At 43.4% G+C, this 26,989-nt stretch overlaps 2 protein-coding genes across 2 annotated transcripts in view; one reads left to right on the plus strand and one right to left on the minus strand.

The window, feature by feature from the left end:
- Nucleotides 1-2,456: 2,456 nt before the first annotated feature.
- On the minus strand, nt 2,457-4,999 carry LOC147445280 (uncharacterized). The gene is made up of 2 exons (XM_086526034.1): nt 3,096-4,999; nt 2,457-2,979 (listed from the first exon to the last, which is right to left on the minus strand). The coding sequence occupies exons 1-2, from the start codon at nt 4,997-4,999 to the stop codon at nt 2,457-2,459; spliced, it is 2,427 nt and encodes an 808-aa protein (XP_086382160.1).
- Nucleotides 5,000-11,352: 6,353 nt separating this feature from the next.
- Nucleotides 11,353-26,989, plus strand: part of LOC147445281 (uncharacterized) — a 25,103-nt gene continuing 9,466 nt past the window's right edge. The window contains exons 1-2 of the mRNA XM_086526037.1: nt 11,353-11,644; nt 11,757-12,048. Of these exons, the coding sequence (XP_086382163.1) occupies nt 11,353-11,644; nt 11,757-12,048 (584 nt within the window). The remainder of the gene's footprint in view (nt 11,645-11,756; nt 12,049-26,989) is intronic.

A 26,989-nucleotide genomic window follows, 5' to 3' on the forward strand; every position in this document is an offset into this window, starting at 1 on the left:
AGCACAAACAATGTCTGTTTTCAACAATCAAGTACTTTATGGAATGAGTGAAAGATTAGCTACTCATAGACTCATAGACTTAGGTTTCGCACACTTTTAGATTATGACATGTGAGTCTATCACGACTGTATTCGAGATAACTAGGGTTAAAATTTGGTGAGATTAGACTTATAGGTAAGTATATCCTAGTGAGAGGATAGTGCCTAGCAAGTTTGATGCAATTCCGAGTTCATTTGATGTGTAAACGGTGTTGTGAGCGTTTAGGGATAGAGTGGGTTGCAATCAACAAGGGTTATTGATTGATGCATCATAGAAGTGCGTATGTGTAGATTGGTCTCAGCCTGACAAGCTAACGAGATTGCCTCTGTGCACCTACGGGTTAGTCGTGTCATCGGATGATAAGTATGTTGTCTTTGTTGTGCTTGTGAGCATGAACAAGGGATTAGTTTGCCCTAAAACATTAGGTAAACAAAAAAATGACGGTGCTACGGAGAAATGAATGGAAGCTAGTGATACTTGTTATCCATACTTGCCTTGGTCTGTTGCAACTAGCTCATATGGGGAGGCTGGTTGGCCGTAATTTACTGCCTTGTGTTCGCTATAGTGCCATGCTACCTTCTGGATTGTGATAGGTGGATTAGCTGCGTCGTGCGTGTGGTTTGTCGAAGTCATGAAATTTGTCAATATAGCGGCACATTTTTCTTGAGTAGCTTTTGAAATTTCAGCCAAATCAATGTTGTAACCAAACCGCAGCTGCTCAATCGCGTACAATGTAATTCGTTCAATTTTTGTGTCGAGGAGTTGTTGTGCTTCAACATTACGCAACATACTCTCATCATCCTTGTACTGGATATCAAGCTCTTCAAGTATTTGCTTCATGAGACCTGCAGGATGTAGGAGCAAGCTGGTTAGCACAACAGAAGAAGGCATTATATTTTCCTTTTCTAATAGTACCTGTTGTCATCCTGTCTATGTTTGGTGTGGCCATCGTTTGGTCTAGAGCTTTATATCTTGCGTCGCACTTATTCATGAAGTTGCAATGCTCTTGAAAAGTATGGAACCCCTCAATATACGCATGGGCTTTCTCGCCTGCTGAGTTTGCCAATCTCATCTGCTTAGTCGTGAGGTAAAATCTCTTAGGTTGTACCATTCGTTGCGTTTCCTTTGTGTTGTTCGTGTATTGCTTGAAGAGCTGCACAGTAAGATGAGTGATTGATTCACATGTGTATACACAGGCAGATGCAAGATCAGACAAGCGTGCAAAATGTACCGTGTTGTGATCCATTGTTTATTTTAGTTTCTTGCATGAAAAAAAAAATATTTTGATGACCTCTTACAGTATTTTTGAAGCATAAGATCCGACAAACGTTTAAACACAAATGAATGAAGTGAGGAAAAGAAGAGTAGTAAATTTACAAAAGATGGGTCAAAGTGAGCAGGGGTGATAGGGAAGATGTCTCAGCAGTGCAACATATTGAACATGACAAGTCGACAGAAGAGAAGATGAGCAGTTGAACAAAAAATTTTGCTTTGTATAGAAGGCAATTACAAGGCGATTCAATCTGTTTAATAGAAGGAGGAATTGATACTGAAGAGGGGGAAGGAAACTTTCACGTTTAGATGGTCAAAATTCTAGATGGTGTGAACATCTCTGGCATAGGGAGCTCTAGTAAATGTAGCCGGGTTCGCTCAGTGACGCGTGACAGCATTACGTATAGAAGGCCAGGGGCGAAAACTTCTTTTACAATGAGAAAAACGTTGGTGTTGATTGTTGCGCATTGGGACTTGTGTCCAGTCATAGCATAGCCGAGAGCTATTGAGAATGTGGATTTATGGTACCAGTGCCCATTGAATGTCCGCCTGCTATGCTTAGACCGTCGAAGTGTAAGTTCCTGTTTGGATGTTTCCAGTGTGACTTTGATTGCTTTGACGCCTCCTTCTTCATCTTGGAGGATTTTGTCTACGCGACATATTGATCCATTGGCTGCTCCAATTGTTAAGTCTATGTTCTCTATTATCAGCGCCTTTGCTCCGTCTACTATTCTGTCAATTGTGTGGAAGTCAGGATCTTCAAGCCATGCTTGGAGCTCAGGGACGTTGTGTACATTCGTTTTGAGGCCGATTTGGATGATGTGACTATGCTGATGGAAGTGTTCCAAGAGAAGGTTATTATAATATGGAACGTCACTCTTGTGTGTGCAAATGATTGTCATATTCCTATCCATGTGTTGCTCTATTTGATCCTGCTTTATGATGTGGTCACCAAGCGCATCGTGGATCTCTTTCTTTGTGGGGAGCCTGACTCTTATTATATTGAGGAACTCTATGAAAGAGATATCTTTTGCATGGCGCACTGAGCAAGACATAATGTACGTAGTAGCAGTGGACCAATAAGTGGAGCTTGTGATGTGGCATGAGTAGCACCGATCACTTTTATGCCTGCATACTGGTGGCAATTATGCCAAATCACCGAACAAGAAGACCTTTTTATCTTTGAATGGGTCTAGCAGTGTGCCATTGGTGACATTCACAATTTGTCGTACTATGAGATCAAAAGTTTGCTTTGTCAACATAGAAATCTCGTCTATGATAATCGTGTCTGCCTCTTTAATACTGACGTATCTGTCATCACTTTCGGAGATTGACAGGTGATATTGTTGTGTGCGCACTGGTATCTTGAATTGGTAATGGACAGTTGTTGCGATGCTGCTTAACCTCGTGGCTTCTGCATCAGTCGAAGTAGCGACTGTGACAGTTTTCCCTTGCATTATGAGTTGGCTTGTGATATATCTTATGAGGAAGCTTTTGCCACTCCCAGGAGTGCCTGTGATCACATGCAGTCCACCCTTTGCCGCTGTGAGCTTCTTATAGATCTCTGCTTGTTCATATGTCAGTGACGCATTTTGGACATTTTGAAGCTCGTTTAGAAGGGCAGAGATACGAGTTGACGTGTCCTGTTGCTCGTAGTCTGTTGCACATCTGGAGATTGAAATGAGGCAGCCTTTGTTGAGGATGTCTTCTGTAGTATCATGTTGTGAAATTGGTGTGTTTGGTCTGTCATGAGCATATTTCGTTGTGTGTACTCTGTGATGTACATCTCAAGATCCTCATCTGCCAGTATCAAATTTCTAAGTTTGCACTCAAGATAGTATGACCTGGACATGTTCTCTGGTGAGAGTAGCTGGGATTCGTTTCTGAAGGTGATGCTCTTTAGCAGCACGTTGTAAAATAAAGTCTCCGGATGATGCCCTGGGTGAAAGTCTGTGAAACGGACCAGTCGGTGTTGCCGCTGCAGCGATTGGCCGTAGGTATTCTCCTCTAAAATATTTGTTTTCCTTTCTTTTCCCTTTGTTACTATGTAATTCTTGTGGAAGTCGTAGAATGTAAGCTTCTCCAGAGTTTGTGGTCGTGCGCAATACAGATCAACAGGGTGCAGGACGACAGCGTTGTTGTGAGAAATGATTCGTTGTCGTAGTGCCGGGGGTGATGAGTCAACGTATTGGACGCTATCACTCTTTGAAATGATTGGGATTTGCAAACAATTTAATGCCACTTCTGTTGCTGAGATAGGTTTCGACAATAAAGAGGCTGAGATCAGCTTCAATTTTACAGTGTCAAGGCCACCTAGGCCTAAGCGCTCTGCATCTTCTGAGCGGATGTTGAGATGGCCCATTGGTTCAGTTTTGAGTGCATACTTCAAGAGGTAGTAGGACAACGATGAATTGGTGACCCGTTGTATATTCATATGTGCACCCCATAGCAAGAGCAATGTAGGGTGGTACCGTACGACATTCCTGTCTTCATGCCGGGGCCTAAAGTATTGCCATCGGTGATTTTTTTCGTTGAAGACTGGGTTTGGATTTGGCTGCGCATGAAATGGAAACCCGTGTTTGCATACTCCATCTCTTTGACCATGGTAACAACTTGTACGGCACTTGTGAAGTTGTTTCCTAAGTACGAGTTCTCGGAGCCTGCTTACTTCTGGCAAAACCACAGAGCCAGTTTCTATCGGGATATATGCAGTTATTTCAGCAGATAGTTGCTCTTTGTCTTCATCATGGATCCATAGTATGACATGAGCATGCAATGATCCTCTATTTTGGACCTCATATCTAACCAAGTGGTGTTGCACATGGCCCAACACACCTTTCGCAAGTATATATTTGGGCATAAGCATTTGGAACTTAGAGTGGAAGGTGATGGCGCATTCAACTGGGCAGTCTTTCCAAGTGAAGGAGGCGTTCAACTGACGTGCAATTAGCTTGATTGTGTCAATCTCATGCCATCTTGTGTCTGTGACCTCATCGGCAGTGAAAGTCAAGAAGAAATCAGACATTCCCCATTTGTCCACCATTGCTATAAGTCCTTTTAGGTTCTTGCGGTGCCACGAGCAGGAACCTGGTATGCTAGAAGGGGTGTTGTACCGAAGCACATGTCTCATAGTATCTTCGTCAGTTGCTGTACGATTGGCCCTCTTGTAGTTGTCAATGTCCTTTTGCAACAAGCTCGTGTGTGTATTGTTAGCCAACATAAGTGCCTGCTTTAGTTGGTACAATATGAGCAGGTATGGCTTGTACAGGGTGTAAACGGAGAACAGAGTCGATGCACGTATCTTTACATATATATTGAAGTTGGATTTACCATCATATTGGCCTTTCCCAAAAGGAAACAGGAATGGAAACGTTGCCGTCTCTATTGTGATGTCGTTCACAGAGCTTGATGCAGTAGGCATGCCGTTGGGCTTGAAAGTAACTGTTCTCTCAAGGAATTGTTGACGGCCACGGAGCTGCAGAGAAGCAAATTCGTAAGTATCGCTAGCGGTGAAAGCTCTTCTCCTGGCTGGTTCAACGATGTTTTCGATGATACCAAACATCAAACTTGTGTCAAGCTGCACCATCAGTGCAAACGGTGTGTTGTCTTGTTGTTGCTGAATGAATTTGCTCACACTATCTTGACTTAGTATGCAAAGGCCAAGCTTCTTATTCGGTCGTTCAGCCATCGACATGTACTTCTGTAGTACGAAGTTGTTCTCAAGATTGAATGCAAGTATGTTTGCCACTTGTGATGTAGCTAGGTCTTGCTCTGTGAAGGTTGTTCTATGCTCTTTACTCCATGATAGCAGAGGGTTATCTAATATTGAACGTTTGTCTAGTGTACCACGTGCAATTGTTGTCACTGTTCAGATGGCATTGATAGATATGTCAATGACGCTCCGTAGCTATATGTGAAGCTGATTTCCATTCAGTGTTCTTCTTGTGTAGTCTGGAAGTAACGGCACACAATATCTGCGACGTGCACTTGAGTTCTCACAAGTGGAGCACTGCACCCATTGCATTTCTATATGTGTAGCCTCTAAGCTAGATACCAATAGACTTCTAGCAAACATTGCAATCGATGTCTCGTCTGGAGCTCGAGTACAATCAAAAGAGGCACTTCTTTGGATGAAAACTACACCACAAACAAAGCATATGCTTAAAGGTCTGAATACCGCTGCAACGTCTGAACTCCATCGGTATACTAAATTGATGATATCAATCCATGATTGTGAGCATGGTAGAAATCTAGCCTTCTTCTTGATTGAAGTGCGATGTCTCGCTTTTGATCTGCTAAGGTGTATCCTACGCTTTCAGTGATGGTCCATTGAAGGCTTCAGTCGGACTCAATCTTAATGATTCAATGTGATGAGAACCTTGTGATATTTACTTACTAGTCATGTCTAAGCAACGAACACTTCAAGCGTTTGAAACAACCATGTACCTGGTGCTAGATTGCGCTGTTGCGGGGTTTCGACCCGGGAAGAGGCAAGCGGTAGCTGATTTCCTGAATGTCCCTTGCACAGAATAAGTACGAAGCGTTAGAAAAGTAATAGCACAATGTTTAAGGTTCTGAGAGTAATCTAATTATTTGTATGTGTTCTTTACTTCTTATGTTATAGAAAAAAAAAACATGCTGGTGTCCCTGCACGAGGGAGTTTGCACAGTCGTCCCCAATTTTTATAATACGAGGGAACGTGCCATTCCCACGACAGCATGCAATTTTTGGTGTGTTCCTTTTTACTGTGTCCTCAGCATTCAAGATTAAAATGTGGCACTTTGTACTCACCGCACGCTGCAATATGTCGTCGGTGCAAATGAAGAGGATATTTGTCCAAGTTTCTCTTGATCTGTTTGCAGTGAAACACGGTAGAGTTAGGCCATAAATAGTTGCGCCTGCAGAAACGAGCTGAGTAAGGTAGTTGAACCTGGACATGATACACATGAAGCTGCTATAATTGCCAGTGAGACCCCTTTATCCTCAGCATGGACACCCCCTACCCGTGCATAATAACTCTCCCCTCCTAGATGTTGCACAAGGTGCACATGGTCTCAAAACGTCAAATTAGTTATCCATGCAAGATGCACTAGCAAGTAATGAAGATCTACAGGACAATTGGGAGCATTGTGAAACGAGGAATCACCAAGCAAACAATTAGAGCTGATAAGAGGGATTTGCTAGTAGTGCTGTGCGCTGTGACTAGCCCTAGTCTGCTAACGCCATCTGTGTACTCCATGGCCCTCGACGTCCTCCAACTACTCCTACCAACAACATGCAGTAGATCGTATTGCATCAACGCTACTACCACACCATGCATCATCGCCACAAACCCTGGAGCATTGAATTTTCGAGAGATGAATAGTGCAAAGTGGGACAACAAATTGTGCAAGATCTGATTGGAAAAGCCAGCAATGCATTGTCACCCAGTTGAGCCCCTTAGAGCTCCTACGTATCCACAACGATAATCACCTACACTTGCATGTTCACGGCTACTCTAGAACAAGAGCACAAGAAGTAGATTTTGAGAGTATTGCTCTTTGTCGAGTTGCAGGCCCGAACTCAAGAACACAAGAAGTAGATTTCGAGAGTATTGCTCTTTGTCGAGTTGCAGGCCCGAACTAGCTCTGTGACACCTTGATTTATAGAGCCTCTTTGTCATCCCAATCCCCTTACCGGCTTTTGAGCATCTTGACATTGTTTATGAAACGAAATCTAGCTCTGTGGCACCTTGATGAGACGTCTGTTTTATTCCAGGCCCGGAGTAGCTCTGTGACACCTTGATTTATAGAGCCTCTTTGTCATGCCAATCCCCTTACCGGCTTTTGAGCATCTTGACATTGTTTATGAAACCAAATCTAGCTATGTGGCACCTTGATGAGACGTGTGTTTTATTTAATCTTAAATTCACTATCCCATGGCTTGTATTGCATGCCCAGTATTTCACTAAGCATGTGACTTGCTTGCGTCTTTCCCAGCTTGCACACTCGTAGACAAGCTGCAACAAATCAAAGATACCAAGCTTTGTGGTGCTTCAGCCAGCGCGCGAAGACTTGGCCCGGACTGTGGAGCAATTGTGGATAAGAGAGAGAGAGAGAGAGAGAGAGAGAGAGAGAGAGAGAGAGAGAGAGAGAGAGAGAGAGAGAGAGAGAGAGAGAGAGAGAGAGAGAGAGAGAGAGAGAGAGAGAGAGAACCTCAGGCTGCGAACCTGCCTGTGGAGAAGATGAACCTGAGGCTGCGAACTGTGGAGCTGCCGTCAATCCTGCGCACTGTCAACCTCCGAACTGCTCTGCTATTTTTATTAATTTGATAGCGGCGTAGCTTTTGACGGCGCAGCTTTTCGTAGGAGCTCGTTTTTTTTAGCATTGTAAAGCACTACCACGTGGGTGAATGAGAGGGGAGGGATTGAGAAAATGCTACTACGCTAACGAAGTAAAGATCTCTTTGAAAATCTAGGTACAAGATTGAATTCCTCTTTAGCCTATCACCCACAAATGGATGGCCAAAGTGAGATAGTCAATCTTACGATTCTCGATCTACTAAAGACTTATGTTACAGAGGTAGATCAACGCTCACAATGGGATAAATACTTATCCCTTGTAAAGTATGCATACAATAATAGTGTCCATACTACTACGGGAAAGCACCTTTTGAGATCATAAAGGGAAGACCTAAAAGTCCCTTGCTACTTAAAGCCTTACATGGGAAGATCTTCGTAGCCGATGAGTATAGCCATGACCTACAAGAATCTTTCCAAAAGATTAAGGAGGCTATATCCATCTCTCAACAAAGGCAAAAAACTGTTGCTAACAAGCACAAAAGGGCCTTAACATTTAAAGAAAATGATTGGGTCTTACTTAAGTTTCCCAAGACTCAATTGAGGCAAACGACTTGAAAAAATCTTGTCAAAAGTATTATGCTAAACTAGCAAAAAGATACTATGGTCCTTTTCAAATCTTGAAGCCAATCAATGACATGGCTTATCAACTCAAGCTGCCCGACCATTGGCTCATACACAATGCTTTTCATGTGAGCCTACTTAAGCCCTACAAAGGAGATCCACCAAGAGAACCAATTATTGAAGACCCACCAAAAATCGAAGATCAAGAAGAGGTACTACAACCCGAAGCTATTCTTTGGCATGAAGACAAGGTGCTACGGCATGGTAAGATTATCCAGCGATATCTTATTAAGTTCCAAAATTATCCTTTTGAAGATGCTAGATGGATGCAAGGAGTACAGGCCAAAGTTAATGGGTCCATAAGAGAGATGGTCTGTCAAAGAGCAATGCTAGTTAATGGAGCTTGAAATACCTTAGGGTTAGCTTCATTAAAGACCTCCAATGGTTAGTGTAAAAGTCCTTATACCTTAGGCAAGCTAGGGGTGTGCTTGAGGTGGGAACCTGGACCAAGCTTGAGATGCTTGTCATGCTTATTGACTAAGGTGCTTGAAGTGCTTGTCGTGCTTGCTCACTAAGGTGCTTGAGGTGCTTAATGACTAAGGTGCTAAGGTGCTCCATGACTAAGGAGCTTAAGGTGTTTCAAAAGTCAACAAGGATCCCTACTCATGGGGAGGCGATCCCTAATTGTAGGGACATGAGAGAGAACACATACACCCTCACACAAGGCAAGCCTAGTATAAAGAAGCAACAAGGACACATATCAAGTTCCTCTCCATGTTGCCCTCATAAGGTACCTAAAGCTTATTGGTTGGCCACTAAAGGGGTCCAATAATAATTTAGCTAATTAAATTAATTGTTTAAGCATTTATCAAGTCCTCTCTCTCAAAGGGGAAACGAGGACACTTGTCCAAGGACTACCCCTATTGCTAGGTATGACCAAGGCTTGTGATTGGCTAGGCTTGAGAGAGCCAATGAGCTTCTAGCAAGGCCAAAAAGAGGGCGTCGAACCAAGCAACTTAAGGGCTAGCTTGAGGGGTATACTCTCCCACACACACACACACACACACAGTCTTATTGTGTGAAGTTCCAAGTGCTAGAACTCCATCTCCTTCTCCAATCTTGTTGAGAAGTTGAGAGCCTACACCAACACTCTTGTCTATGGAATGCAAATATAACCAAGAGCCATGCTTCAATGCTTAATCTTGCCATCTTCTCCATCTTCATTACTATTCTATTATGATATGCTAATCAATAAGAGTGATGACAAGTGAGGAACTATTTCTTTCTCATATGAATGTTTCTTCTTCCTCTTTCCTACCCTCATTCCCCGCTAGCTCTCTCCACCATCGAAGGTGTTTGAGGCCTTGGGACTGAGGCCGGGGATGGTTAATGCTTTTAAAAAGTTTATGTTATACTTGTGATGCATCAAGTTTTCCATCTTCAATACATCACCTAGGTCTCAAGGATACCAAAGATTGTATTGTATCAAGTCTCTCTTTATGGGAGAATCTATTATACAAAAGCCTATTGGAGGGGGAACCGGCTCCACATAAATCCGGTCCTCAATTGTTGTCAATTCTCTAATTCTCTCTCTTGCAAAAATTATTGTTCATGCCAAGTTAATTAAGTATAATGGTTATGTTGCTACCGCTAACTAAGTTCACTCTCTATGTTCTCAAAGTAGTCTCATAAAAATGCTCACTCTAGTTCTCTTAATTCCGCTATTCTTAAAGTTCATAGGCCTTTTCCATTACATTGGTATCAGAGCTATTGGTTTCTCTTTTCTTACTTAAGAAGAAGTCCTTAAGTTGTCCATGAAATGTTGGACCTGTTCATTGCAATAGGGTAAGTGGGACAAGGATCTATATCTTGGTTGAAAAGGACTTAGTCTGAGGTACACCATTGGGAACTATAGTCTTAATAATGGAGTCTCTCGGGGCTTGCCTTTGGCTTAACCATTATTGAGCTACTAGCAAGCTCAACAGGCACCAGAATCAATCAAGCAATGCTAGACCCTCTCCACTAGTCTTTGAAACCACGGGTGTGGCTATTTGAGAACTAATTTTCAAAGGTAAAGAAGAGTAGCGACTAAGGCTTTTGAGGGTACCAAAGCACAAAGTAATTTATACATAAGTTTAATTAGCATGGCTGACAATAATCAAGAGAGTAGAATGAATTGACAACTTTGATTTTGCACATGAATGTGCTAATGATGATGCCCCATTTTGTTAATTATCTTGTTACTAGGTTGCAACAAGCTATGGGCACAGTGCATTGCAAGCCGAAGTTATCCAACAACTTCGTGCTTGAGGGATTTCCTGGGAGAGAGAGCTTAGAAAGCCTCTTGATGAGACTCCCAAAAGAAGACTCTCTCCCATAAGAGAGGAGGAATCCAAAGAACGAGAAAGAAGTGAATCACTAAGTTACTCTGAAGAAGTGGCAATTAAAAACGCTCGAGAAGAGCATTGGAAGCAGCTTGAAGAGGAGGTTGCTTTAAGGTTACTTCCAAAAAAGCTTCTGGACTGGCCTCCAAAGGAGAACACGTAAAATGGCTTGAAGTGGAAGCCAACCTAGATGAGTAGCATCTCAAGGAGGTCAAGAGGGTGAGATTGATTTCCCGAGAGACCTTCCTCCAGCTAGAGGGCACTAATCAAGCACTTTTTTTAGGGACCTAAAAATCAAGAAAATTCATGGCACCATCCACTCACTCACAGATGAGAATGGAAATGCTACACAAGACCAAGACAAAACGGCCAGGTTGATGTTCAATCACCTTAGCCAAACCATTGGACAACCAAAGACACGCTCTCAAGAGGTGGATGAAGCCAAAGCAACCTTGCTCAAGAGTGTCAAGAGGAAATTCTCCCAACCTGAAGCCAATCGGCTTGAGATGGCCTTCTATGAAGACAAGTGCTCACTTGATGTGCAAGCTCTGGGCAAGAAGAAATCCCCTGGTTAGGATGGTCTGACCACTGAGTTCTTCAGGGAGTTTTGGGAGGACCTAGGTCCCGGTCACCTGTATGGATAATCAGCATCTAGTCAAGGGGTCCTTGGATCGCAATGTGAAAAGAGGACGTATCAAGCCTATCCCGAAACAGGTTTGTTGCTTGCAGCTTAAGCATTGGTGTCTCATAACCATGATGTCGGTTGCGTACAAAATCATTGCCAAGGTAGCTGCTCTTAGAATGGCACCCCTCCTTGGCAGGGTCATTTCCCCTCATCACCACGGTTTTATCAAAGGAAGGTCAATTTATGACAGCATATTGACAGCACTAGTTGGCATTGAGTATGCAGCCTTCACAAAGCAGGAGTGCATTTTGCTGCAGCTTGATTTGAACAAGGCTTATGATAGGATTGTGTGGTCCTTCATTGAGGATTTCATGAAATCATTGGGCCTTGGGCCGCCTCTATCAATTGATACATTCTCTGGGTGTAGGTGACCATTAGGCTTATGATAGGATTGTGTGGTCCTTCATTGAGGATGTCATGAAATCATTGGGCCTTGGGCCACATCTCTATTAACTGATACACGCTCTGGGTGTAGGTGATCATTCAAAGCTCCTGTTCAATGATAAAATTGTGGGCTCCTTTGAAGCCAAAAGATCGATCATACAAGGATGCCCCCCGGACCCGCTTCTCTTTGCTATTGGATCGCATCCTCTTGTAACGATGCTCGAAGTTGTTGCTGAGCAAGGGGAAATACAAGGGTTAACTCTGCTCAGTAACAATCAGCTTCTGGCCAACATGTTCACGAACGACTCCCTCCTCTTCTTGAAAGCGTGCCCCCATGTGCTCAGGAAAGCCCTTGAGATTGTGCACACATTAGCTACACAAAGGCAGGCGCACTGCAAGGCTGAAAAATCCCTATTCTACTTACTCACAGGCAATTAATAATACCAACCATTTATAGCTAGCTTGAGGACCTCCCTTCTCGAGCAAGAAAAGAGAAACCTTGTGCTCTGATACCAATGTAACATTTAATGGCCTAAAAACTTGTGTGTAGCAGAAATTAGCATGAACATAGCGGACATTTCATTAGAATAGATTCCTAATGAGAATTACAAGAGTGCTTGGGTGGAGAGAGCAACAAAAAGCATAACACCTAGTTAGATAGCGTGAACAATACTTCAAAAGAGAGAGAAATCAAGCAATTGACAACAGTTGAGGACCGGATTTGCTTGGAGCCAGTCCCCCCTCCAAGAGGCTTTGTATTATGGTTTCTCCCATCAAGAGAGACATTGTACAATACAATTCTTTGTGTTCCTTCAAGACTAGCTAGTGCAATGAAGATGAAAGCTTCATGCACTAAGCAAAACACTTATCAACCACAACATCAATTGTCTCCGGTCTCAGACCCAAGACCTCACACACCTTCGAAGATGGTGAGAGCTAGCAGGGTATGAGAGTATATTGAGAGGAAGAAGGAGTATTCTTACGAGAAAGATGTACATATCCTCACATAATCACTCATATTAGCATAGCTTAGCTTAGTAATTAGCATGGTAGAAGAGATGAGCATGCATTGAAGCTTGGCTCTTGGTTGGATTTACATCACAAAGCCAAGAGTTGTTGGTGTAGGCCTCCCTTCTCACAAGCTTGAAGTAGGTGATAAGCTTTCCATTAAAGCTTGAGAAGGAGAGAGAGTCTTCTTTACTTCACACATGAGATTGTGTGAGTGTGTGTGTGTGTGTGATAATGCCTTGCAAAAATCAGCCCCCCCTCTCTCTTGGTCGACCCCTCTTGCTATTTGCTCATGCTACCCTCTCATTGGACCCTAGCCAATGACAATTAAGCAGCATAAGTGATAGCCTTCTGACATGTGTCCCCTTTTGTGAAAGCTTTAGGTAATTTAATAATTCAACTAAACTCTTGTTAACCCTCACGGCACACGGACACCCTATGATCTATAAACGTTGTATTATTTAGAGTCAGGTACCGGGCTTGTCGGACCAATAGGAACAGGGTAAGGGTGATCGTCGATGACAGGCACACTCTAACTGGAATATTCAAGGAGTTAGTTGGCTAAGTATGGGCGCCCAAGTGTGAATGGGGTGAGCTCATATAAAAGCCACTAAACCTAATTTTTACTCATTCTCTCATTGTGCAATAGAAGCTGCTCTTGCTCCATCTCCACCTTCTCCTTCACCATCTCCTTGTGTGTGTGTGTGTGTGTGTGTGTGTGTGTGTGTGTGTACGTGTGAGAGAGAGAGAGTGTGAGAGTGTGTGTGTGATCGAGCGTTGCGACGGCACGACGACGGCGAGGCGGTTGAGCGCGGCGTAGCGGCGTCTCCCTCTTCTTCGCGGCGCGGGAATCCTTCATTCGCAACTACGCAGGAAGGTGAGTGACACACCATTCTTCCTTGTGAGCTTGTCTGTTGTATGACTGTGTGCTAGGAGCCTTTGTGGCTCGCACACGGCGCGTATCAAGTCCCTAGCCTTCACATTTTTGGCGCCGTTGCCGGGGAGCTGCTGCGCGTGAAGCTCCAATGGCGACCTGTAAATTGTATTGAAGCTATTTTTTATGTAGGAAAGGCGCGGCTTAAGTTTGATTATTGTTGTTATGCAAAAACAGTAGAGAAAGACACAATGTTGTTGACTGCATTCAAGTTTTCTGTGTTCTGTTAAGCTCTGTTTTGCTAGTTCTATTAAGCTCAGATTTCAGCTTACACAGTTAGCGTTTCTTGCGTTTCTGCGTTTCTTGCATTTTCTGGTTTGCACTACACAGTTCTGTCAAGTTTCAATTTTCTGCATTTTCTGGTTTGTGCACAGTTAGGCGCACAGTTAGTTAATTAAGTAGGTTAGTAATTAGGTGAACCACTGATCAGCAAGTCAGTAGGTAGGTGGGACAGTAAATAGTTAGGTGAGGTCAACGCGCACCAAAACGCGTACCAAATAATATCCCAAAAAAAAAAAAAAACGTGAGCGAGGGGGAGGTTATAAAAACGGACGGGAAAAAATCAAAAATATTTAAGCGTGAGTGACGGGGGGGATCACTAAAATTTTGATCGGGATCGTTTCCCCAAGCCCAAGCCCAAAAAAACGTGAGCGAGGGGAAGGTTATAAAAACGGACGGGAAAAAATCAAAAATATTTAAGCGTGAGTGACGGGGGGGATCACTAAAATTTTGATCGGGATCGGGATCATTTCCCCAAGCCCAAGCGTGAGTGACGGGGGGGATCACTAAAATTTTGATCGGGATCAGGATCATTTCCCCAAGCCCAAGCCTCAATCCTCAATCTTATGATATATACTAGACTCACTCTTATATATATACCCTACCCCCTCAAGAGGGAATGAGAGCATGTGGGGCAAGTCCTCCACTCTCCTCCCTTCTCTTCCCACTTGCACTCTTAGACTTGCTATTTGGAGCCTAGTTCCCCAGCTAGGAAAAGACTATTTCAGTCTTTTCTGGAGCAAAATAGAACCAAACGGTGGGCTGTAAAGCACAGCGCGTCCCTCCTAGCGATATGCTCGTTTCGAGCTATCACACGGCCCATTCCACGACACGCTCTAAAAAATCTAGCAAAAAAACAAACAAAAAACACGCAAAAAACTAGTCACAAGGCCTCCTAGAGCAGCCTTTTGACACCTTAGGGTATCAAAAGCACATGCACTTATGCTCTGGGCGGGTGCTAGAACACGAGCATATTGAGGGTGCCTCTGTTCATACGGACACCCATTACCCATCCACGATAGGCTCTAGACCCTCAGCGGGGACACAAGGTAGCACCACCCAAGACCCTAAAATAGCCGCTAGTGATTCCTCCTCCGACTCAGAAATCATGGAAGCATACCCTACCCAAAACACTGAGAGAGAAGGCCATGCACCTCCCGAAGCTCCACAGCCTAGTACTAGTATGTTTAGCCGTTTCAAGGAAACATTAGGTAGAGCTACTCGCTCGAAACCTGATGCAAATGAAGCACACGAAGGGGGTGGGGAAGTGGACTCTCCTTTCACATCGCACGTGGACCCCACACCCTCAAAGAGTGTCCATGTGGATATCCTGCCAACTTCTTACCAAGAAGGCCCTGTTGAGCTGCCTCCTTCAGAAGTTCCCTCTAGAGTACCGTTGGTGACAAGTAAAACCACGGGGAGCAACATTGCTTCTACCTCACAAGAAACCGTTAACACGTCGACTCTAGAAGGATTGTTTATTAATGATCATTGGACATACGACCTCCACACTGAGGTGTTGACGGATCTACACTCTGGCCACGCCTACCATGTAGGATGGATAGAGATTGTACAATCCACCTCTAGTGCCACGAGCATCGAAGATCAACAGAAAATGATCTGTAATGTTATCCATGGCATTATTCAATCAGAAAGGCAAAACCGAGGGGTAAATATACTCTCAACTGGCCCCATGAGATTTCTGGATACGAGCAAGGCTCAACAGCCTACTCTATCACAAATGGAGACTCCTCTAAGGAGTCCCATGGACCCATCTTACGTCATTTCACCTGGGGTCTCTATGCAATCTGAGCCTCCGAGCGACAACTTTAGCTTCCCTAACTTGGCTCAACCCTCTATTAAGGAAAACACAGTGCTCACTCCAGGGATAGGCCTGACAGAGAATGTACCGATGACATCTACGGTTAGCGCAGTGCCACTACCTAGTGTCGTAGTACCTAATATGGGGCCTCGACCGTATGTGCCTCTAGCCCCTTATGCACACATGGCCCCCACACCTCCAATTGTACCACTTGTTTATGCTCCTCGAGTGCCGCTCCCTAGCCCTTATCCGAGTGGACCTATGCCCGGTTATGTTCCATCTCCTGCATCATCCACACATATGCCAAGACCGGTACCCGTCCCTCTCCCACATATGATTCCAAGAGTACCTCCAGCGGCCCTGCCTCCTCACATAGGTGACTTGGCAGCGTTTGCTCAAACCATAGGTCGATCTACCGCGGAAATATGCGTCATGCATCTGATAGAGAGCCTAGAAGTAAGGCAGTACAAATTGCCAAACTCACGCAAAAATTCAATGGGGACGAAGATGCTAGAAAACACATTGAAGTGTTTGAACAACTATGTGATTCCTTAGGGGAACGCAACGAACTACATAAGTGCAATGCCTTAAGCTTGACATTAAGTGGGAAGGCTGGAGATTGGTATAGAACCCTAAGGGTGGACGAGAAAACAATCTACCCTACCCTTCGAAGGTTGTTTCTAAAGGAGTACATACGAGAAGGTGTGCTTTGGGGTGTAGCATCTAAGCTACAGAAGGCCGAACGTAAGGAAGGAGAGTCAGTAAGAGACTTCATTAGTCGTCTAAAGCACTTAAACTCTCGCTGCCCTGTAAATGAGCGCTTCAACAATAACCAACTGCTTGATCGATTCATTCGAGGGTTGAGGAATGAAGGAATCTATAATGGACTAGTGATTAGAGGTATCACAACCTGGGAAGATGTCACTGCCAATGCAATCCAATTAGAGGACAACTTGATGATAGCAGGCATGAGGGTGTCTACTAACACGAGATCCACTAGCTCACAAGCCATTGAGTATGAACCCATGACTGCAAAGCCCATTGCCAATGAGCCAAAGGTATTTGAGACATTCTTGACAGACCTCACCAAGGCAATCCAAGAGTCTCTTAAGGATAATCGACCCCCTCAAAATAGTCACATGTATCCAAGAAGGGAGCAACAATGGTGTTCCATTTGCTTAGGTCCACATAGCACTAGTGAGTGCCCTACGTTTAGAGTAAAATTTAATGGAACTTGCAACGCATGTGGTAGGTATGGTCACCAAGCTAAGGATTGTTTAATGATCAAACGTATGATGGCAAATAGACCACCTGTAGCTTGGACGGATGCACCTCGAGCTCCTCTATTGATGCCTGCTCCACCTGTTGATCAAACAACTACCGCAACACATGGTCCCTAGATCTCAAAATGTTGTACAAGCTACACCGCTACCACCTTCTGTGCTAGGACCGCAGCCCCCGCATCCAAGAGTCGCCCCTATGAACCAAGTGGGTTTCAAGCCATCTAATGCTTATGCAGATGGCTGTGAGGAGGAAATAGACACTAGTATTGCCTACGGACTTGATATATTGGAAGAGTGTCCTATATACTACATGGAAGATTGTTGGGGGCAAGTCAAGCCGGTTTATCAAGCTGCTGCTCTCGCATCCAGAGGTCAAAATATCAACACCCAGGCTAGGAGGCCACCTCTTCAATGCTACGAGTGTGGTGGACCACATCGGGCAACGGAGTGCCCTATTAGGCTGCAAAAGAATGCTGCACAGATGCAAATGAATCAAGGGAGCACGTCTGCAATGCCAATACTCACATGTAATTGTTGTGGCATAGATCACTTGATTGCCCAATGCCCCTATAACCCAAATGCGCCTAAAATCACACCCCTAAATTTGGTCGAAATTGCTAGTGTGACATCGCCAATACCACCCGTCGCACCCGCTTATGCGATTACACGGTCCATGCTTCAAGGGCCAGGTCATATCCTCGAAGAGAGAGATACCGCGTCAGTTATCCAAGCAAAGAAAAAGAAGACACGAAGGAAGAGGTCGCAGAATACGGGAAATTCAAAGCCAAGTTCCAAAACAAACATAGGAACAGGAGATGACCCCGTGTATATGAATGACCTCGAGGATGATTCAGATTCAATCGAGACAATGGAGACTAGAACCAATACCACAAAGGGAAAGACCGACAAAGAAAACCGTAACATGGAACCAAATGAAAACCGAATAAGAGAAAACCATAAAGAGCCTCTGAAAACACCACAAGTGTTTCCAAATCCAATCCAAGACCCCCAAGATAAACCGCAGGGGCAAAAAGGGAAGAATCGTAAAAAGAAGATTGGGACGTACCCAAACCCAGTAGACGAGATTGAGCAGGTGAAACATCTAAGAGGTTTGGTGGAGGAGACTCAAAGGAAACTAGAACCAGAACCCATGCATGTCAAAATTCATGACACAGTGTTTCCCACGCAAGTTCATCCACCCCACATGAACCATAGACCGTTAGCCATACCTAGTATCATCCAAGAAGGGAGTGAGGACGGGACATCAGAAAGTGAGCATACACCTTTCTTGTTGGAAAGGATGTTTAACGAAGGAATACCTGATCCCATTGAGGAATATGAGATTCCATCCTCACCAGTTCCTAGTCAAGGACCTACACCCTGCAAAATGCCAATGAATGTTGCCAAACTAGTGGACTTCATGTCTTCTGAGGTCCGAACCACGATCATAGCAAAGCTGTATGGAGATCCTGAGTTATTCCTTGCACTTCGAGCATTCCTTAACGGAGAGCTACGAACGGGATTACCGCAGTTTGCGCAACCAAATAGGCCTGACTCGATTATGATTGATGAGGAAAATCATGTGCAATCACTTGACTTAGATGGACACGAGTCTGTGATCGAGGTACCCATTAACGAATTAGGGCAGTATTTTGAAGGCGACGAGTCTAATGCGACCCTACCCATCACTACCAAGGGATTAACTATAAAGGGAATTCTTGATGGTGGTGCGGGAGTTAGCATCGTTACAAAATATTGTTGGGAATCCATGGGAAAACCCCGCCTCAGTGTTACTAACATTGTGGTAAAGATGGCAAATGGTACCATAGCCAAACCTATGGGGATGCTCAAGGATCTTAAGATCAAAGTTCTAGGACACAAGGTACGATATACGTTCATTGTAATGGATTTCTCTAAACACCTTATGTCATATGAAATGATTTTAGGACGACCATTCATGAGGGAAGCACAAATGGTTCATGATTGGTCTAAAAATCATGTCTATTTGCAATTCCAAGACTCTGTCCTTAGAGTGGATTTGGTGACTGGTAAGGTACACCCCTTAGGGAGTAAAACCATTATTGATCATCGCTCTGACACCACAGTTCACTCGGCCCCACTACAATATTGTTACACTTGTAAGAAGGATACAGACATTGGCCAAGATTCTCCTTACATGGATGTGTTACCGGGTATGACGGAATCAGACAACGTAGACTGGGTACACATAGCTGCAACCATAGATACCTGGGGAAATAGAGGAACCACTTGGGTCACACCAGAGGGGGAAGAGGTACCATAAATTGCACCTCTGAACATGATAAGTGCCATACATGCATCTTCTAAGGGCAAGGCAATTGTAGACCAATCTGACAGTGACACTGATAGCTCAATAGAAGACTTTGACCAACACCACTCAGACACGGACTCCCAGAGTGAAACGGATTCTGAATCTCATGAATTAGAGAGTGGAGCAAGTTCAAAGTCAAAACATTCGGAAGGACCGAGCACATCAACCGATGATAGCTCCTCCGAGAGTGAAGAGGACACCCACGAGGACTCCTTTAGTGAGCCAGATCTAAATGCAAATCAAAAGCAGGTCTCAAATAAGAAAAAGAAAAACTTTAAGAGGCATCGATATCGAGCCAATGTACGTGCTAGGATAAAAAAGAAGAGATCCTCAACATAATGGCTCAGTTATATAGGAGCATGTGATGCTCATCGAAAATTGGTAGACGATTGGGGTGAATATCTCCAAAATGTTATGTGGTGTAGACCACGACCCCATGACATAGCCCAATTAGAGATCATAGACAAGCCAAAGTTGAGCCGCATTGCAAGGAGGCGTCAAAACCAAGAGTTAGCTCGACAACACAAGAAAGCAGAAATGGAAGCACAGACCAAAGCACAACCAGAATCCACAGACTTGCATCCTGCACCAGAACATTTCAAATCTTACACCACAGGGGAAGCAAAGGTTGTGTACACAAAAGCCCAAAGAATACCTATCGATGGGAATAATGGAATCTATGATGGTCCGGCAATAGTTAAAGAAATAGAATTAGCCGACCTCGGTGAAGAATCAAAACCTGTTTTTATTGCCCAAGACCTCACAGAAGTTGAAGAGACGGTCCTCAAAGAGCTTCTCAAGGAATTCAAGGACATATTCGCTTGGACATACTATGATATGAAAGGTGTTCCACCTTTTGTGGTCCAACATACAATCCCTATGATTAGCACTGTGAAGCCCGTACAACAAAGACCCTACCCGATGAATCCTAAGTACGCAAGGATCATTCAAGAAGAACTAGAAAAGCTTATCAAATGTGGGTTCATATATCCTATTGAACACTCTGAATGGGTGTCTCCAATAGTTATCGTGCCAAAAAAGAATGGGAAACTCAGGGTGTGCGTGGACCTCAAAAAAGTTAATGCAGCTACTAGAAGAGACCATTACCCCCTACCATATTCCGAACATGTACTCGAAAGAGTTGCAGGCAAGGAAGCTTATAGCTTTCTAGATGGGTACTCAGGCTACAACCAAATCACGATAGCGCTAGAGGACCAAGCTAAAACTGCCTTCATCACAGAATTTGGCGTGTTTGCATTTTGTGTGATGGCTTTTGGCTTAACAAATGCCCCTGTTACATTCCAACGATTAATAAACACTACTTTTAAAGAATATTTGAGAGAGTTTTGTGAAGCTTTCTTAAACGACCTTTGTGTTTACTCTTCTTGGAAAGAACATTTATCATGTTTGCAGAAGGTGTTTGAAAAGTGTAGGTTATATCGTATCTCATTGAACCCGTTCAAATGCCAATTTTGGGTCAAGCATGGAGTTATTTTAGGGCATATAGTATCTAAGAATGGTATCTCAACCGATGAGAGCAAAATTAAAGTGATTCTAGAGTTACCACCACCAACCAATTACAAGGGAGTTCAAAGGTTCATGGGACACGTGGGTTATTATCGACGGTTTATTTTATTTTTCGCTGAGATAGCACGTCCTTTGTACAAGCTTCTCATTGAATTTAAATGGACTGAAGAGTGTGACCAGGCCTATGAACAATTGAAGAAAACACTAGCAAGTGCTCCGATTTTAAGGACACCTAACTGGGATGTCATTTTCCATGTGCATATTGATGCATCAAACTTTGCTATTGGGTGTGTTCTCACTCAACCAGGAGAACATAAATTGGACTATCCCATTAGCTTTGCAAGCCGTCAATTGAACGATGCTGAAAGGAACTACACCACTACAGAGCGAGAAGGTTTAGCAATGGTTTATGCAGTAAAGAAATTTCGCTACTACCTTCTGGCAAACAAGTTTGTATTTTATGTGGATCATCAAGCGTTGTTGTATCTGGTAAACAAGCCATGCTCCACAGGAAGAATCACACGATGGTTGTTAATTCTTCTGGAGTTTGATTTCACGATTGTAGTGAGACCCGGTAAAAGGCACGTCATGGCTGATCATTTGTCTCGCATACCCAATGGTGAAGCCCCTACAGGAGTTGATGATGAATTACCCGATACTTCCCTATTCATAGTTGAGACTATGCCTGAATGGAGTGAGAACATTGTTAACTTTTTAGTTAATGGTTTTCCACCCAAGGAACTTCGTAAGGATATCGCCCGAAGGCTAGTAAAAGAATGTGAACCCTATTGTTTGATTGCCTGAACTCTGTATAGACTAGGCAAGGACGATATTCTTAGGCGTTGTGCCCGCGAGGATGAATATTTGTATATCTTGCAAGAAGCACATATGGGCATAGCAGGAGGACATTTTTCAGGAGACCTGACTGCTAGAAAGGTGTTGCAATCAGGCTATTGGTGGCCAACTTTATTTAAGGATGCATCACTTTTTACAAAAGGGTGTGATGAGTGCCAACGTTACAAGACCACACAGCGCAAAGACAGAATGCCCTTACATCCTATTAAAGTAACCCAACCATTTAAAAAATGGGGCTTAGACTTTGTAGGTCCAATTAGTCCCGCAGCTCGCAACACTCAATCTCGATATATTCTAGTTGCTATGGACTATGTAACAAAGTGGGTTGAAGCTAAGGCTTCACAAAAAGCTGACGCGAGGACAACAGCTAAGTTTCTTTTTGAGAACATTATCACAAGATTTGGTTGCCCTTTTGAAATTGTTAGTGATAATGGTACCCATTTTATAAATGAGGTAATAAGAGAGCTTACCATGACCTTTTTGATATCCCACCATAAGTCTACACCTTATTACCCGCAAGCTAATGGACAAGCCGAGAGCACCAACAAGACTCTAATCTCTATTTTAACCAAGACGGTAGAAGCTCATCGCACTGATTGGGATTTGAAGTTGACATCTGCTCTATGGGCTTATCGTACTGCTTATAAAGTGGCTATTAATTGTACGCCATTCAAAATGGTATACGGCCAAGAAGCGGTTATGCCTTGGGAGTTTGTCATTCCTAGTCTTAGGGTAGCTTCGCAAGAAGGATGGAATGGTAACCCCTTAACCGAGCGTTTGTATATCTTAGAAAAACTAGATGAAGAGAAACAGTTGGCTGTGCAAAATTCTCTTGTGGAAAAGGATAGGAGAAAGAAGTGGTTTGATCGCCATGTGAAGGACAAGGACATCAAAGTTGGTGATAAAGTCCTTATGTATGGAGTACGTAAAGAGAAGAAAAAGTTGAAATATGCTGGTAAAGGACCATATAGAGTATGTGAAATTACCCCACAAGGTACCCTTCGTGTGGAAACTCTTGATGGAGTTGAAACCAGTGGATTCCTCAATGGGAGTAAATTCAAAAGATATTATGATCCTTTAAGCCAAGAAGAACTACGGGCCATTCATAGAAGGCCGCCAAAGCACAAACCGAGTTAAACAAGATACAAGCTCAAGCTGAGGCTAAGGAGCGACAACAACGTATAAGACAAAAACGAGAGGCTAACCTTGGAGTCACAAATGCATTCCACGTGGAAATCGAAGAGGATTGGTTGGACTCTGACACACCTCTACGATACCCTATTGAGTTAAATAGTGCCTATGGAAAAGTGCTATATAACGCCTTATTGGACACGGATGCTAAATATAATCTGCTATCCTATGGGGTGTGGTGTCAGTTAGGGAAGCCACCTCTATGTGAGAGTATTATCCAAGGGTGTCAACAAGAAAAAAAATACGGTTTTTGGAATCTGGCACACTTCTGTCAGTTATGACAATGGAATTGTAGCTCAAGACTTTTTGGTCATGCCTACTGGAACTATGGAGGGTAATATAAGCCTAGGACGCACGTGAATGATAGCCACCAAATGCACTATTGATTGGGGGACTGGGGGTGTCACAATGCAAAAACCAACTCTTATCCCTACCACTCAAGCCATAGTCCCTGAGATATTGCCTAAGGAAATAAAACCCAAGACATTGCATGTCCAGGAGGTTGAACCATACGTCCCCATAGCCCAACTCTCTAGATCTTCAACTGATGTAGTTGAAAGAAAGCTTGAGACACACAAGAACCATCCTAATATAACAAAGAAAGCATACAAGTGGGTCCCTAAAGCTTCTTTAGTAACCATGGCTGATGCTAAAAAACGGAAGCCTCATAAGAAACGTCCCACTCGCTCCAAGAAATGTAAGAAAACGTGGCGCTGGATTCCTAAACGACTATTAAAAGCCCAAGGATACTATGATGGAAATGAGCAAATTTGGGTACCTAAACGTAAAATGTGTCCTTCCCTATCGACAACAAACCCATATGAGTCAAACAGTGTAACGCTAAAGCCAATGGCAGACCGTGGGAAGGGAAAGATCACAGAATGCTACACACCTAGTCCAGAGCTAGTTTGGGCTCCAAGGCAAACCCAATTTATTCCACCTAGCTCAGGAAGGGGGGAGTTCCATGAAGCTTCTAGCTCCTCATGTAATACATCCATAGAGGTAAAAGCTTCTACACAGCCTCCATCTATAGTAATGGACCTCAATGAAGCTACAAAAGAATCCACACCTCCCAGTGTTCAAGAATCACCTGATAAACCACTTCAAGTTCGATCATGGGAGAGTACCTTACCACCCTTGCAACTTGACGAGGCACCTAGGGTAATACAAAACTACTGGCAAAAATCCTCACCTATTACCAACTGGAACAATTGGTTTCAAAGGGTGACAAGCTCATTTCAAACGGTATGATCTACCCAAGGAAGGGGGGAGTGTTTGTGGACATCCATCATTCACTTGCTTCCCTCTCAACCTTTCTCCTTGACCTCTTAATCTCCGATCTTAGGGAATGTATATATAAAGCCTTATACTCACAAAAACAAGATAAAAAAGTAAAATAGCAAGAGCCATCACACAAATCATAAAAACAAATTATTCACAAGAACACGACCCTTGTAATATTTGCACTCTAACCATCATCTATTTGCGTGTACAGATATGACTAGTACGCTAGAGTCATCCACTCCTGCCTTGGGTGAGAGGTACCCTCGTTACTTTTCACAAATATTTCACATGGTCTTTCCAGTGCTTGCATGTGAATGGGATTTGATAGGTACGCTAGCATGTGAGAGGAATTTTGAAGAGTTAGAATGGCTGATACGTCTCTTGACCACGTCTGATCCATACTTAGTAGAGAGCGTTTCTCCTATTGCACAAGCCTACCCTTTTGACCAAGATGACTATAGGCGTCTAGTGACCTTCTTAGTAAACATGGGCACATATGATGAAGAAGAAAATTTACATGACTACACAGATGGCACATATGATCTCATGGATGATGACTTTGTTTATCTCGACGACGAGGATAGGGGTTTAGCCTTAGGGTTTCCCCCCAACCTCTACAATATCCTATTCCCTTGACTCTTTAGGGGGAGTGCAAATAATTAGGTTAGGGTTCCTTATGTTTTTTGTTGTGTTCAATAAGTGTTGGTACCTTTTCCCACTAATGTGCCTTCTGGAAGTATTCCTTTTGTTTCCTAGTGTGTACAGGAGCGTGTTGCTATTAATAGGATTTGGACCTTCATGGAACCTTTCTCTCGTTCACACTTCAAATCAAGCGCGACCATCAACACAAACAGGTGTTTTATGTCCATTAGCATTGCCCTTATCTTTTTGCATCCATGTTTGTCTGCTTTGATTGTGATTGGTAGCATAATATTCAGCGCATTTGCTTAGTATCAAACATTTAATTCAATGTAATGTTTTGTCATAATCACTTGTCTAGGCTTGATTTAGTCCGACTAAGCTAGTTTGACCAAGCTAGGTATTAGAAATCTTCTCTTAATACCATGGGGAATGCCTTCCTAATAAGCAATGGTTACTTAGGTTCTTAATCCGATTTAGGTAGCATTGTGTGAAATGTACTAGGGCTTTCTAGTGGGCTTAACCCTATTGACCTTTAGCTTAAGTATTATAAAGGGAGTTTACTAATGTGATGAGCCTGGGGAGGGTAACAATGTTATATGACCCCCCAAAGTTACAAAATTAAAATGCTGAAAATGAACAAACAAAAAATCAAAGTGCCACAATGTAAAATTTTAAGCTGGAAGAGAAATCCCTGCTTAAATTGGTACTTCACTCACATGTATCGCCTATGGTACTAGAGCCCTAGAGGTTCCCAGCGTGGGAGCTTTTCCTTGAAAAGCAAAAAACCCAAGGCATACAAAATAAGCACAGACATCAAAATTGAATCAATGTGAAAAGACTTTGGGGGGTCAAAGAAAAGGTAATCAGTCAGGCGATGATTTCATGAGAAATTCCTTTTATCGTAGCTTAACTACAAGGTCTTCTAGGTATAGCCTCTAGTCAGCCCTCGAACATCAAATACTTGGCTATCGCGATTAAACAACTTAATTGACCAGAAAAAATTGAGAAGTTACTCATGGTATTAATAGTCGAGCTCTAGTGCCTTTTGACCGTTAAATTAGCGACCCCGGACTTGTTTAATTTTTTACCTTTACATCTGTTTATGCATTTGATTATATTGCAATTTAATGTTTATTGCTGACAAATTGCCTAAAATTTTGTTACCAATCACTTTGTCTGTCTATTGCATATGATTTTTAATTGTATATGAGAATGCAATTACTGTGGCAATGTTGTTTGATTTTGCAGTGATTGAAGAAGGCTACGCACATCCATGTCGACTACTCTTCCATCTCGACGAACGAGCTTCAACTGGATAGCTTCCGAGGACGGAATCTACATCAGGAAGGGGGGCATGTTAACCCTCACGGCACACGGACACCCTATGATCTATAAACGTTGTATTATTTAGAGTCAGGTACCGGGCTTGTCGGACCAATAAGAACAGGGTAAGGGTGATCGCCGATGACAGGCGCACTCTAACTGGAATATTCAAGGAGTTAGTTGGCTAAGTATGGGCGCCCAAGTGTGAATGGGGTGAGCTCATATAAAAGCCACTAAACCTAATTTTTACTCATTCTCTCATTGTGCAATAAACGGCGTAGCGGCGTCTCCCTCTTCTTCGCGGCGCGGGAATCCTTCATTCGCAACTACGTAGGAAGGTGAGTGACACACCATTCTTCCTTGTGAGCTTGTCTGTTGTATGACTGTGTGCTAGGAGCCTTTGTGGCTCGCACACGGCGCGTAGCAAGTCCCTAGCCTTGACAACTCTCATTGGACCCCTTTGCCTCCTGGCCAATAGCAATCAGGCAAGCCATGGGCTGCTGAATGGTCATTGGACCCCTTGGGAGACTGTCCAATAGTCTTCTAGAGGACTTAATTCTCATTAATTATTTTATTAAGTGTTTTTAAATTAATTAAACTAGATTTACTCTAGCCTAATTCTCATTGATCCACCTCCAAGGCCATCCAATAGGAATTGGGTACACCTTGTGGGCATCTGGGCTAGGGAGCTGACATGTGTCCCTCATTCCCTTTGTGTAAAGAGAGCTTGTGTGTGTGTGTGTGTGTGTGACTTTCTCTCTCATCCCCTACAAGCAAGGCTCGCCCCCTCCTATGTAGGGATTTGTAAAGACTTTTGGGGACACAC

The sequence above is a fragment of the Adiantum capillus-veneris genome, chromosome 12 (assembly GCF_014529385.1).
Source record: "Adiantum capillus-veneris isolate H3 chromosome 12, ASM1452938v2, whole genome shotgun sequence".
NCBI classification, from domain to species: domain Eukaryota; kingdom Viridiplantae; phylum Streptophyta; class Polypodiopsida; order Polypodiales; family Pteridaceae; genus Adiantum; species Adiantum capillus-veneris.

Excerpts from the sequence above, each read along its gene's own strand:
- LOC147445280 (XM_086526034.1), bottom strand. The coding sequence starts at position 4,999 with ATGGCTGAACGACCGAATAAGAAGCTTGGCCTTTGCATACTAAGTCAA. Across the intron at positions 2,980-3,095 it reads GCAGATGAGGATCTTGAGAT|ATGTGCAACAGACTACGAGC; the intron begins GTACATCACAGA and ends TTCAATCTCCAG.